The sequence below is a fragment of the Columba livia genome, chromosome 1, assembly GCF_036013475.1.
Source record: "Columba livia isolate bColLiv1 breed racing homer chromosome 1, bColLiv1.pat.W.v2, whole genome shotgun sequence".
Classification (NCBI taxonomy): domain Eukaryota; kingdom Metazoa; phylum Chordata; class Aves; order Columbiformes; family Columbidae; genus Columba; species Columba livia.
In genome coordinates this window covers 21,545,839-21,560,176 of record NC_088602.1, presented here as the reverse complement: position 1 = coordinate 21,560,176, position 14,338 = coordinate 21,545,839, and the positions used below count along the sequence as shown (strand labels likewise).

The 14,338-nt window shown below is 39.9% G+C and overlaps 1 protein-coding gene across 14 annotated transcripts in view; it reads right to left on the bottom strand.

The window, feature by feature from the left end:
- Positions 1-778: 778 nt before the first annotated feature.
- SGCG (sarcoglycan gamma) overlaps positions 779-14,338 on the bottom strand; it is a 133,748-nt gene continuing 120,188 nt past the window's right edge. For 9 of the 14 annotated variants that reach the window (XM_065050056.1, XM_065050034.1, XM_065050064.1 and 6 more), the window contains 2 exons: positions 6,067-6,205; positions 779-4,528 (listed from right to left, as the gene is read on the bottom strand). In XM_065050056.1, coding sequence (XP_064906128.1) covers positions 4,355-4,528; positions 6,067-6,205 — 313 coding nt within the window. In that variant the 3' untranslated portion in view covers positions 779-4,354. The remainder of the gene's footprint in view (positions 4,529-6,066; positions 6,206-14,338) is intronic. The other 5 variants (XM_065050127.1, XM_065050106.1, XM_065050114.1 and 2 more) reach the window with 1 other exon arrangement.

The following is a 14,338-nucleotide window of genomic DNA, read 5'->3' as shown; positions in this document are numbered from 1 at the left end:
TAGAAAGCCTTGGTCACTTGCCTCAGCAATTAGTGACCTTCTTTTTTTAACTCTCTCTCGAGGAAACAGATTTTTGTGTAACCAATCACCAAAAGAAATGGTTTGTTGTATGAAGAAAAGCAATTTTGCGTTATTTGTACTCAAAATATCATCAAAATAAAGTTACTATGGTGATTTGCAGGATTTAAGAACTATTAGTATAAGGACTGCATTCATTTGGTGCTTGGGTTGCTTTAAATGAAGCTTTAATAAAATCTATTGTAATTGCTCCAGTTAAAGCAAAGGAGGGGTAGTATAAACTGAGATTTCCTGTTGCTAGATCTGAGCACCTTGAGGATGGCTGGATTGCTATTGTGGAACATGGGCAGAAGTAATAGTTCAAAAATAGTTAACTTGACAGCCAAAGTAGACGATTTCATTGGAAGTAGCACACGGTTTTTGTCACAGGGAGGTGTTTGTCAATGAGTTTTTCATCAAAACGATTTATAGTTTCTTTGTTCTGCTTTCCGGTTGATTAATTCAGGAGCACTGGCATAATTTTTGGCTTACTTTCACCTACTAGAGATGAAGACAAAAGAATTCTATGTGTCTAATGAAACCTAACTGTAAAGCATTTTCTAAATTCTGGAAAGTAGAGTTTTAGTTGGGGCCAAGACTTTAATATTTTTAAATAATGTGCATTTCACATTCTTAAGAGTGTTGGGAAGATAACTGTGTTTTAAAAATGAAAACATTCATTTAAGCTGTGTTTTGTTCTAACACAAAAGGAGAAGCAGACTTTTCAAAATGTATAAAGTTTATTCAAGAACTCAGTTTTCAGTTAATTCTTGCAATTTCCTTTTTCATAAAGCTATATAAAGACAGACGAAAGTCAATACTAAAGGACTGTGGAATGGGAACAAAGAGGGTTGTGTTCGGGCAGTCACCAATAAAGATTTACTGTTATTTTGATATTTTTACTTTTCCAGTGTATAACAATCCCAACAAGAACTGCTGTAAATAGATATTTTTGAGGGAAAAAAATGCAAATAGTATAGTTCACTGTGCTGGGTAGTGTTTTGTTTTGGTTTTTTTCTCCATTTGGAAAACACTTGAAAATAAACTAGAGAAGTGTGTATTCTCACTTTCTTGTGCCATAATCTTCTGTTACTGTCACTTTACTAAACTTTGATTCAAGTTGAAACAGTAATTTTGGAGTATTGAAGAGAAATGGAAAGACATCCATATGGAGATAATCAGAAATGACAATTTAGTGGTGTATGAACTATATTGAGATGAACAATTCAGATTACAACATCAGCTGATTACACTGGTAATTCTAGCATGAACTTTGTTTCTCCACTAACCACAACTAAAAGAAAAAATCCCAAAAACATTCTTCATTGACAAGAAGTTGCCATCAATAGTTTAAAAAAATCTGCACAACTTACTTACATAATGCAACACTATTTTCGATGTCAGTTTTGTAGAACGATGACAAGAAGAATGAAGTTTAAACAAAGAAGAGGGGGAAGTTGGTGACTTGGATCACGGCAGCACTGAGGATGCAGCAGACCTGTTTAGTTTTTGGTACTATTCATAATCCACCTGTGGACTGAGGCAAGTCCAAAACGATCATCTCCACCAGAAAGGCAGTAATTACTGCAATGTCTAATTGAGGTGCCATAATGCTTAGTTGTGTGCTGAGCCAGGGAACTGCACCCTGATTTTGCTAGCTGTACACCACAGCTTTGTAAAAATGTTAACTAAACCAGAGCGACTTCAATGCCAGAAATTGTAACAGAAGTGGCTTTCAAATACCCAGTAGTTTAGGGGTTACGTTACTCTTGCACTACAGGGAAAGTATGGATGTACAGTCCCTTGCTCTGTACAAACTGGCAAATCACATTTGAAAGTGTGCCTCCAAAACACAAGCTTGAAATGCATAACTTAAAACGCTGTTTCCATTGACAGCATAATAAGCAGATTGTAACTAACGTACTTATTTACAGTATCTGGCTAACATGTAGGGATTAGATTAGGTGAATGAATAGTTTGGTAGCACATGGAAGAGGACACATGTTCCTTGATGTCACAAACATAGGTACGATGGCAATTGAAATGCCTTCAAAACTTGAATTCTCTAAGGACTGAGTCCCAGTTTTGCTGTTGTACATCCATAAAAGACTGTAGATGTCACAGCCCTCCAGGTAACTTGTAGCAGCAGTTTTTAGATATCTGGCACATGCAATGGAATTTGCAGTCCTTTATTTTAATACACAGACTTTCTACCCAATAAATAAGCCAAGACTATTAATAATTTGGATTGTAAAGCCTTGCACACGGAGCTGGAACCACTTAGGCTGACTTCAAATGAATGCTAAAGACAGGTTTCCGTTTAAGCCTGTTTTGGCTGAGGGTTTAGCTGTGGAGACACAGTTGAGAGATATAGTTGTACAATAGAGAGAGATTATTCTCTTTAGGGCTGTTGGACTCATTCCTGAAGGTGAATGTCTAAGCCCAGGAGAAGGCAATTTCAGAAACGGAAGTTGTGTGGCTTTCTACTTTGCCCTTAGGCAATATGTCACTAATCAGAGCACTTTCCAAATAACATGGGACACCTCCATTCCCTTGCCTCCTTTGCCTGAAGGGACCCAAAAGCTCAGCTTAAGCATGTCTTCTACTTTTCCTATTGAAACTTTTCTAGCCTGCATTAATTGTTGAAGGCAACACCCTGCTAATGAAGGGCAATTTCAGCATTGTACATTAGACTCGCTGGATAAATCGCAAAGGCAGCCCTTGAGGCAGGGACTACCCAGGAGCTTATTACAATAGCAGTGGATGCTGTTAACTGGGGGGTCTTTCTCAACTCAGTATTTTGTGGGTATCTGGGATCATAACTGAGTCATGGTTTCTTTGCTTGTCCATCAGGGCTGAAGTAGCAAGTTTAAAAACCAGCACAGTCTTAGTCATCCTTTTGTTCTGATTCCTCTGCCTTAAGGATGATGGTTCTTTTCTCTAAAGGATGGAAATTCTGTTGTTTAATAATGATTATAGGTAAAATTTTTCCCGTAAGTAGACACCAAGGCACTATGTGATAGTAGCTCCTACCTGGGCAATAATATCATCAAGTATATACAAAACATCATCAAAGGAGTTAAAAACCCATGAGGTTTAAACAACAGACTACTAAATACAAATCCTGCTACCCAGAGATGTGCAAACAATTTATTTGTGTTCAGTGCAACACTGTACAGGGGAATGTGTCTCCAGATGTGTTTCTCTACAAGGTCAATAAATGGTTTGTCAACTCTGGTGAGCATTTACTTTGTATCCAAACTCCTAATGTAAAAAATAATCAAGAGTAGTTTTACTCTCTCAGTTTGTGATGGAGTCCCACTCTGACAGGACCAGAAGTATCAGTCAACAGCTGCAGATGCAAATGAAATAATCCTCTTAATTGAATCCTGTGGGCTGTACAGAAGTATTTTTTCCCACTGCCCAAACAGTTCCTTGTGTCAGACAGTCTGGAGCCACAGTAAGGATTTCTTTTCTTTATACTTGTCAGGCTGGCAGAGCAAATTGCCTTGTTGAATTAGCGTGTCCTAAAATATAAAGGGGTTTAAATGAGCATGATGGTACAGGCAGTACAACAAACTATTGCTATTATAAAATATGCTAACATATTTCTCTGTTGTATAGTGAACAGCTTTGAGACACTGGGAGGTGTAAATAACTCCTGGAGTTTTTTCTATTAGTTATTGTTATAGGAATATCAGTAATGAGCAAATCAGCATATATGTTGCCAAATTAAAAACGGAAAGCCATTAGCAAATTAACACCTTTTACACAGAACTTATACAAATCCATATTTTTCATATCTTGTGTTATTGCAAGAATGAAATTGCATAGACCATTTGCTGGCACTTTCTGAATTTCCCAAATAATGCTTTGTCTTAGCAAATAGTTCAAGTGGTTTCCTCAATTTAATTTCACCCACTAATGCAGTGTTTACATGTAGTGAGAGAAAAAAAACACAGAGCTCAAAAATGTTAACAATGACATAATCATCTGACTGAATAACAGTTGAGAAAGGAAACATATTCCTTTTATTGTTTTTTATGCTCTCTGTAAGGCTGTTTTCAAAGTGATACTGACAGAACATATACTTTGATTCAAGTCATTCTTCTGAAGTTGAAATGTCATTTGTGCTTCTTCCCCTTTCACCCTGTAGTCCAGAATTGTAGATACAGATTTGTTTCCTAAAGTGAAGTACTTTGTTTTTCAAATTATTAAAATTCTGCTTTCAGTAATTTGCTTCAGCAATCATATAAAACTCAGACTAGCAAGGGGGTGTGTGGCCTGTTCTGGTGCCTCACTGGCAGACACGGCTGTATTCTTGGCAAGTGGAGCCCACACCGGCCACTGACAAGTAGAGCTTTCCATCTGGACACACGCAGATTTCGTAGAGCCCCTGAGAAATCCCGGATCCACCCCTTGTACCCTCGGGCAGTTTGGGCAGTCGCACAGTTTCAGCATCAAGCAACAGCTGCATGGGAAAAAGCAGGATAAATAGGCTCATTAGAGATAATAATGCAATAGCATGCCATAAAACAACTTGACTTTGTCTAGGCAGTGGTTTAAGCATAGCCTTTTGCCCAGACTTGTTATATACAAAGCTGGTCTGAGGCTTAAGGTTGGCAGACATGGGACATGGGAGAGGGATAAGCTGGTGCCCATCTTCTTCCTCAGCAGAGACCTCACGAAGTTCAACAAGGCCAAGTGCAAGGACCTGCACATGGGTGGGGGCAACCCCCAGTATCAATACAAGCTGTGCGGAGAATGGATTGAAAGCAGCCCTGAGCAGAAGGACTTGGGGATGTTGGCTGATGAGAAGCTCAACATGAGCTGGCAATGCGCGCTTGCAGCCCAGAAAGCCAACTGTATCCCGGGCGGCATCAAAAGAAGTGTGGCCAGCAGGTCAAGGGAGGTGATTGTCTCTCTCTGCTCCATCCTGAGTGCTGCATCCAGCCCTGGGGCCCCCAACATAAGAGAGACATGGACCCGTTGGGGAGAGTTCAGAGGAGGGCCAAGAAGATGGTCAGAGGGCTGGAGCACCTCTCCTGTGAAGACAGGCTGAGAGAGCTGAGGTTGTTGAGCCTGGAGAAGAGAAGGCCCTGGGGAGACCTGATAGCAGCCTTCGAGTACCTAAAGGGGGGCTACAGGAAAGATGGGGAGGGACTTTTTACAAGGGCATATAGTGATAGGGCAAAGGGAAATGGCTTTAAACTGAAAGAGAGTAGATTTAGAATAGATATAAGGAAGAAACTCTTTATCATGAAGGTGTTGAGGTGCTTGGACGGGTTGCCAAGGAGAAGTTGTGGATGCTCCAAACCTGGAAGCGTTCAGAGACAGGCTGGATGTGGCTTTGCACAATCTGATTTAGTGGAAGGTATTCCTGCCCATAACAGGGAGAGTGGAGCTAAATGATCTTTAGGGACTCTTGTAACCCAAACCATTCTATGATTCTATGGTAAGAGAAGGACCGTGCCCATACACCACAGTGGGGCATGGGACCATGGTCTGTCCTGGCCTGAGTGCTGAAGCCTCGCAGCCATGCCAGCTGGTTAAGGATGGACATACAGGTTGGTCTGGAGCCCCTCTGTGGAAGAACTGGCTTTGTACAGCCTCGCAGAGGGGATAAGCCTACTGCTGCATGTTGCGTGCTGTTGCTCATGGGGCAGCTCTTAGTGATGTCAGCAGAGCTTTGCTCCTTGATTTAGCGCCTCTGGGCCAAGGTCCCCCCTGGGGTGCCTGAGGATCACTGTGCTACTGGGGAGCTGAGCACTATCAGAGTTTTATTAGAAAGCATTTCTTTAAGCTTATCCAACATTATGTCAGTCGGTAGTATTATTTAATCAGAGCCATAAATAAATGTCTTATTACTGGCACCATGAATTTTAATATCCCGCCTCCTAAATTGTGAGGAATTAAATTAACAGAACTTGAAAAAAGACTTGAAGTTATTAATTATAATTGGCCAGCAAGATCAACCATAGTTATGGAAACAGAAGGGCTTGTACTCACCACACCATCACTGCTGTGAAGTTTGATATCCATCTGTGAAAGAGCTTCAATATTCCCAGCTTGCGCTTTCATATTGATTCCTCGAGGTGCATCCATGCTCAGAGATCGAGTCGGTGATTCCAGCCTGCAAGCAGGAAATCTGACAGTAGCACATTCTCATATGGTCCTTTATTTTTGAAAAATAAGTGAACTTTGAACAAGCACTCGAAGGATCTTGCCCAAAGTCACATATAAGATGCAGCTCCTTTTTTCTTCAGGCAGGCTTCAAAAAGGAGGTGACTATTTAAAAACAGCAAAGTTTCCCAAATGAGAAATATAGATGAATTCGTAACAGAAACGCAAGGTATTATTTCAGAGATAACTTCATATTATTTCAGTAAAATGGTAATTTATTCTTTTAAACTGAAACCCATTTTTACATTCTTTAGTTTGAATTCATTTTCATTTTTGACATAACAAGTTATTGAAATTAATATAATTAGCGCAGTTTGGAAGTTTTAAATCAACATGAGTTTTGACACTATCACTCAGATCAAGATTTCACTCTGTATGTTTTTTTAACTAGATGACATTTGAAACTTAAAAACCGACAACTTCATTTGAAATAAAAACTATACAATATAGCAGAAAGTTGCAAACCCTACAGTGCCACAAGGTGGCAGGAAGGTACTGCATTAGCTGAGCAATCACCTTGTCAAGTCAGCTGTGCAGGATTAATGACTTTTATTTTCCAAAGAGATAAGGCTTTGTTTCTTCAGAATTTTGGTATCATTTCCATGATAAGTGGCAGAGAAGTACTAATTAGAAATCATGAGAAGGAAAGAAAAAGCCCAAGCTTAGCAACAAGCTAGTTGTTATATTGCTTCTTTTGACCATCACCTAGAACTGCTTCATGTGAAGGCGCTGGGAACACCACAGGATCAGAGTTGATACATACTGGGCTTTGCTCCTCTTTCCTGATGTCACCAGCCTGAATTTTACACTTTCAGCCAAAATTAAACAGGTGAATACTGAGGCTAGAGGAAATCAGCCAGCTGGTGGTCCCACTTTATTTACATGTATGATACCTTCTCTATTCTGTACGTTCCCTGGACACAGATAAAATAATGTGGGCTTCATCCATAACACAGAATTCAGACACGGGTCCCTGTTCCCAGGTCTGCAAGTGCTCTTGAACTGTGTCTTCTGGAAATGCAGGGGGGTGTGTGGGTGTGTGTGTTTGCACAAGTGTGTGTGTGCACACTCCCAGCAGGTGCTGTGCTGGCTCCACGTGTGCTCAGCAGCTGCTGCCCTGGGCGAGGGCAGGACCGTGCCCCAGCAGGTCCTTCCCCAGGTACGTGTCACACAGTGAGTCCAGATGCTGACTGCCAGTCACGCTAAAGGAATGCAATGATTTCACACACGATCCTGATGTAGCTGTCTAAAGGGTTTCATTTACTCAGACTACTGCTGTTCTTTTTTTCACAGTTACTTGATTAAAACCAGAATTTAAAAGAAGTCAGTTTTCTGCTTGCGGGAAACTTCAGTTGTACCTTGGAGTTCTGAAGAAGATAAAGCCAGCTGATATCTCAAAACCTAAACCCATGATATACGAGCACAGTCAAGCACAGCCACTGAAGCTTTACTTTTTATCCCCAAATCTGAAAATAACTCAGGCAATATTGGCTTATCACTGCTGACCAGAGGTAACAGGAGATTTCTATCTTGTTTGATCTTCAAAGGTCCCTTCCAACCCAAACCATTCTATGACTCCATGTTTCTATGATCTGTCTCTCCTCGACATCTTCTGGCTTAGTCACCTCTAATTAATTTAAACTCCAGACTGATAATTTGAATCCTAACAATGGATAACTGCATCATGGTTCCATATTATAGGACTACATCCATAAAATAAATTGATGTCTTATCCCATGACTCTGAGATGGCACAAACTACTGTCATGATCAGGCTGAGTACAAGGGCATGAGTAAGAGTCTGTTGTGCATCAGCCATCTAACATAGTATTAGTAATCTTTATTAAGCAGTGTTTGTGATATAACAGCTTTTCTATGACTTTTTGCTTTAGATCCTTAGATGTACACTTTTAGGAAACTGGAAGTCAGTTTTTCCTTGAGTGATTTGTATGGGAAGCCTGCTTCAAGAGACTACTTTCCAATGAATATATGTATGCATTATACAATGAAAAATTAATCAAAGTTTGTATTTTCAATATTTAAAGTTTAATACATTTTCATAAGTCAGTGTCAGGGTAGTTGAATACAATTGTTGCCCTGGTTTGTTTTAGCAAAAAGCTATAAACATTGAAAAAAAAGTATTTCATCTATATAAATAATCTATAGGTAGCCATAAATTTTTATTTTTAAGCTCTATTGAATATTACAAGAAGGCAGATTGTGACAGATTTTTGAAGAGCATATCAGACCTGGAGTTTGAAAAGCATTCAAACATCAGAGAAATATTTCTTACTTTCTACCAAAATTAATGCTGGCAAGAAGCCTACAGCCTTCGGAAGCATTTACAGATTTATTATATGACTTACATATTATTTAAATTACATGGCAGAATTACATTTGCTATATTAATCACAATCCTAAATTTCTGCTGTTTATACAGGTCCTATTTCTAGATTAACTAAGGGTAGATTTACCTGATTAAGTCATTGGAGCTTCCTGGCAATGGAAAGTGCAGTGAAGCTTAAGCAATGATTTTAAAGCCTTCCGGAGCTATCGTGCGTGAGATTTTAGCAAAGGCAACATGGAGTAACACTAATGAGATATTTCTTCACACAGCATTCAAAGGTTCAGTGCCTCCAGTCCAGATGTAATAAAAGGGAAACAGGCTCCTAGTGCAGACATGACATGACTGAGTTGAACCTTGACTTTACACGTCCCTTTTCAGTCCCCATTTGGTCTCGGAAGACAAGTGACCTCCTCAGCCCCTTAGAGTTTGATCTTAAAGTCACCTAAAAATCTTCAGTGGTCCTGGCCCTGAGGCACTTCTAGTTTGTCACTGGTGGGCATGTGTGAACTTCTGTATGCTGCAGGGGGGACCTGGGGACCAGAGAACTGCCCTAGCAGAAGAGTTGACTGATGGAGAAACTTGCATGAACTCAGGGTGTCCCAGAAAGATACGAATAGAGCACTGCAATTATTAACACTGATGGTGTTTTAAATAGACATTAATAAAGTAAAATGTGCTCTTTTTTTATATCAGTGAACAGATGACAGGAGGAAGTTGCTCTGCACTGTGAATGATTTGGTCAGTCACAAAGAAGACACATGACTGTGTGCAGATAATGGCTGATAAGGAAGTTTCAAGATCTACTCCCTAGGCAATAAAAAGAGACAGAGTAGGTTGGGCAGAGCAAAATGCTGATGTGCATCCCCCAAAAGTCTTTGCAAAATAAGAATTCAATATGCTTCCAAATGCTGGAGGGTGCATGGACACTCAGAGGACAGAAGTTGATGTCTTAGAGTTTTTGGTCCTTTTTTAGCATTTGTTTGAATTCAGGCAGTAGACTAATGAGGAAATCTATGGTTACCTGACACTTTTATATAATATTTTTAAATTACAGGCATATAAATTACATTTAACAGAATGGAGTGAGGATCTTTATCATCTAGAGGAATTAATCTTTGTAATGTGCTTTCCTAAATGAGACATCTGTCACAGCCTGTATCTCATTTGGGAAGATGGATTCTGTACTTCTGTAGCTTTTAGGTACTATGCAAGTGGTGTGGGGCAAGAGGAATTGATTGGGACAGCACAATATTTGATGTGAAGGACCTGACATCCCCATTATACGTGTTCTGAGGAGCACTCTGGACTAGTTGTTGCCTGAATTCAAAGACTGGACACCCAGAAAGGCTGGAGCATGTTAGGTATTCTCCAGGAGAGCACAGCTTTCAGGTTCATTTAATCCACATATATTCCAGTTCATGTGTCTCAAACACTTTCACAATGAGAAAAAACATTTGATGCGCTCAGGCAGTTTGGAGATTTCCCTCAAAAGCGTATTCCTCATTTTAAATTAAAACACTCATGTAGCCATATCCATGGAACATGAAGCAATGGAAACCATACCTCAGTCAACTCGCAGAGTAGGTGCTTTGCCTTGCTCTCCTCCACCCTGATCCCTGCAGCCACCTGGAGGTTTGTTGGCAAAGTGCAGGGAAACCACCTGAGCTAATGAATGGCAGGGAGGGGTGGGGGAGTAAGTGGTCCCCTCTCCAGAGCTATTTCATAGCTCTGTCATCTGCTGGATATTGGTCCATTACAACTAAAGCAAATGATCACAAGGAAGATAATATTTTTATTGGTGACTTCTTCCTTGTTGGTAAGATAGTTCCAGAAATTGACTTGGATGGCTGCCAAAGAAATTTGGTACTGAAGTGTGCAGAATAGTTTATGAAGCATTGTGTGAAAGTCTTCTGAGGGCATGTGGACAGCATCCCGGCTCTGGATCTGAAACTGTCCCAACAACCTACAACAGGGGTGTCAAACCCATTTTCACTGGGGGCCACATCAGCCTCGTGGTTACTTTCAAAGGGCCAAATGAAATTTTAGGACTGTATAAATATAACTACTCCTAGTTTGACAACCCTGACCTATAAGCCTGGAGATTCTCACCCTTTCCTATAGGCATATTGCTAGCTTGTGAAGATACCAGGTCACCAGAAATTGCTCAGCTGGCCGTGTTTAGGAGGATGTGAGAGGAGTGATAACCTGCTATGGCTGTGGTAAAGAAGCAGCTGAGTTGAACCCTGACTTTGAATGTCCCTTCTGAGCTGGTGCACGCTGCGGGAATATTGATTTCTTCCTTCATCTTGTCCTGGCAGAAGATGGAAGAGTACCTTGTTGATATTATAAGTACCACAATTATAAGTACCACTAAAACCTGTTTTTAGTACTGAAGAAAGAGTACCACAGTCTTACGGAGCCCAAGTTTCCTACTCCAGTGTGGCATAGTTTGACTCTTAGAGCAGGACAGAGGAACCAGCTTGCTCTTGTGAATTTGGGGTACAGTTTAATCCTTCCTTCTGGTCACTTCTTGTCCTTTCCATTTTATGAGTCAGCATCTCTCCTTAATTCAATGGGGACAGAATTCCTGGGTATGACTTTAGACAGAAGTTCCCCAAATGTATGAACTCCTCCCAGCACCTACCTGAGGAAGACGAGGGTTACTGTAAGTCGACTGGACAGATAGATGGACACTGCCTCTGAAATTGTGGTGCACCCCACTGGAGTGCCCACACATATACACAGTTTTTTTGGGGTCTTTTTTGTTTGTTCCCCCCAGCCCCTTGCTTTTTGGTTAAAATAGCCTGATAAACCTTACCATACAGAGAAGATTTTATGAAATGTAAACATGGCACTAAAGTTTTAAAGGCACAGTAAAGAATTTAGCAGTGTATAGCGTATTAAGTTAAACGTGTTCTTATATCAGTAAAAGAGAAACACCTAGGGCCCTTGTACGCAGGAGAAAATAAAATGTCAAATATACTAGACTCGATTTATTTTAATTTATAGCAGATGATTATTTCACAGCAGTAAGTTTGTTTAGGTCATTAACAAGATACTTGTCTGGTGTTCACCTATATGGTGGGATTTTTGTGTGAAGCCCTTTTAAGCAACGAAATATCATGAGATGGGTCCAGATAGAACCTAAATGCTGGCTAGTTCAGAATGCCTTTTCATTAAAAGTTTTTCACAAAGCTCGCTAGTATTGATTTTTATGAGTTCATAAAATATACTAATCCATCACTTCCACTTCTCTAATACACTCAATCTTCCTCCCATAGCGCTTTAGTATAATTAAAATAAATGAATCCATGCAAAAGGGTCAAATAAACATCTATATTAAGGTTTGATTTAAGAACAAAGTCATATGAGGGGGCAGAAGATGGTGATAGATCCCATGCCCCTTTCTCTCATTCAGTATTTGTAGAATTGAAGATACTGCTTCAAACTTTTTCCTAAGCATTGGCGTGGGACCATGCATTGGAAATACACTATTAAATACTGAAGAATGTGAAGAAAAAAGAGGAGATTTAGAAAACGTAATTCAGAAGAGCTGGAGCTGGAATAATGGTACAGGCTTCACTAGTGTGTTTTTGCATATTGTTCTTATTTTCCTTGAACTTCCATGAAGATGCTAAAATCAAACCTGAATACCGTATAAAGATGTCCCCTACTCTTCTTTTTTGAGTATGTGGCTGTTAGACCCATCTCTCAGCAAACAATCTCTGTGACTTCCCAGAGTTAGAAAACATTTTAAAAAAATGAAGGGGTTTGACTAATCTGTTCCGGGGCAAAATAAAGGCACTACAGTGAGCCTGCATTCCTGTGAAAGCACACACCATGTGATTCTCCCTGTGCACAGGTACTTCCAAGACCAGGCTCACCTTTTCCTGAGATGATGAATATATGGAACTTTTCTGTCCTACTTTATTTGCTTGAGAGAAATATGAAGAGTCAGGAGAGCAATGGTGACAGGTCTTATCACAGTCTATGAAGATGCAGAAGTTCTGAGGCTGCATAGGGGACAAGCTGTGAAAATGGGGCACAGAGCATCAGATGCTGTTGGCACATAACCAAACCAGCTTTTTCACATTGTTAAGTATGGAAGAAACCCTCATATGCCTTTGGTGTGCAGAAAAGAGCCCTGTCATGAACACCTGTCCTTGAGTTCAAGTCCACTCGAAAGGTGAAAGGGGAACAGAAAGGAAATTAGGCAGTATTCGGAGGTCATGAAGCAGAGAAGGAATAGAAAAGGTAAGAAATAAAGGGAAAAAAAAAAAGAAAAAGAGGGTAAAAAGGGTGGAAAGGAGAATCTTTAACTTGTCAAGAAACTAATTTCTTGAAAGTTAAAAAGCAACCTAGAGGATTCTGTGGGCTTAATTGGCCTTGGCTCTCTGTAGGTGTTTGCTTTCAGCTCTGCTCTTTGAATGCATGTTAACCTTTAAAAGGCAATAGGAGCATATTGGCTTTTCGATTAGACTAAGAGCAGTCTAATTCACTGGCAATGAGGCTAGACATTGCAAGGGAGTAAACCATAGCCAGAGCATGCCCTAGTTACACAGGAAGAAGAGATTGTCAGCATTTATTTATGGGCCAATATACAGAATTTCAAACCATATTCTTTCTTTATGAGGAAGCTGATTCTTGTTGACATGATCTGAGCAAAAGTAAGCTGGGGCTGTGGAGGTGAATAGTGAGCAGCAGGCATGCACTAATGCCGGCTGCTGGTTCTCACCAATATTCAATTCACTTATCTCCCAGTAGCCCACTGTTCTGAGGTCAGGCAAGTGGGGAGGGTGATCAGGGTGGGAGAAGAACACGATTACCCAGAGCTATGGATTTTGGTGTTCTGCCTTGTTGCTTTTGGTTATTTGCCAGCAGGTCCAAAGGCAAAGAAGGCCAAAACAACAGGACTAAGATCTCAAAACTCGGTATATGCCTCATTTCTGGTTTGGTTTGTAAAATTATTCTATTTGGAATGGCTCCTAATATTACATCTTCTTGCAAACAGGAAAGATGAGTTTTGCAGCCTGTTACAACAACCATGTATATCTTAAGGACATGGAAGTATTAATATTGAACAGTAAACTCTGATAGCTCTTACTGAATGCCCCAAAATACAAAATACTAATGACTCATTAAAGCTTCTGCCCTGATCAACTTCTGCACAGTAATAGAAACACAGCAGTTGCTTAGTCGAGCCTTGGCACAAAATTCTGATTTGACATAACTAATGTAAATCTTTCAAATGCTGATTTTTCTTTCTAAAATTTCCCATTTTGCATGACACATATTGAATTTCTTCATTTAAAGGTGGAATAATTGCTTCCTACCTGGATGATGCTGTCTTCCATATTTCTTCCTTTCACTTTGATACTCTGAGCTTCACTGAGTTAAACTAAATGAAGTATAATGAAAGAAATTTGACTGAAAACCAGCATCCATTTTCCTCTGGCAAGTCTATTAGTTGGTCAATGGTTATATTACACCATCCCAATTTTTGCAACTTAGTTCAAAGAAACCATTTTCCAAAGGTTATTGCTCCTTGGAGTTGCCTGCACTAGGACACATGTTCTGTTTCAGTAAGACTAATGTCAATATCTACAGCTCCCTTATACTGAGTCCCATGTTAGTCTATTATTTACACCACAATAAAATGTAATATGCAAAACAGTACACAATTTGAATAACAATTACTTAAAATGAAAAAAAGAACTTTTAATGCAGTTTCTTCCAAGTGCATCTGCCTACT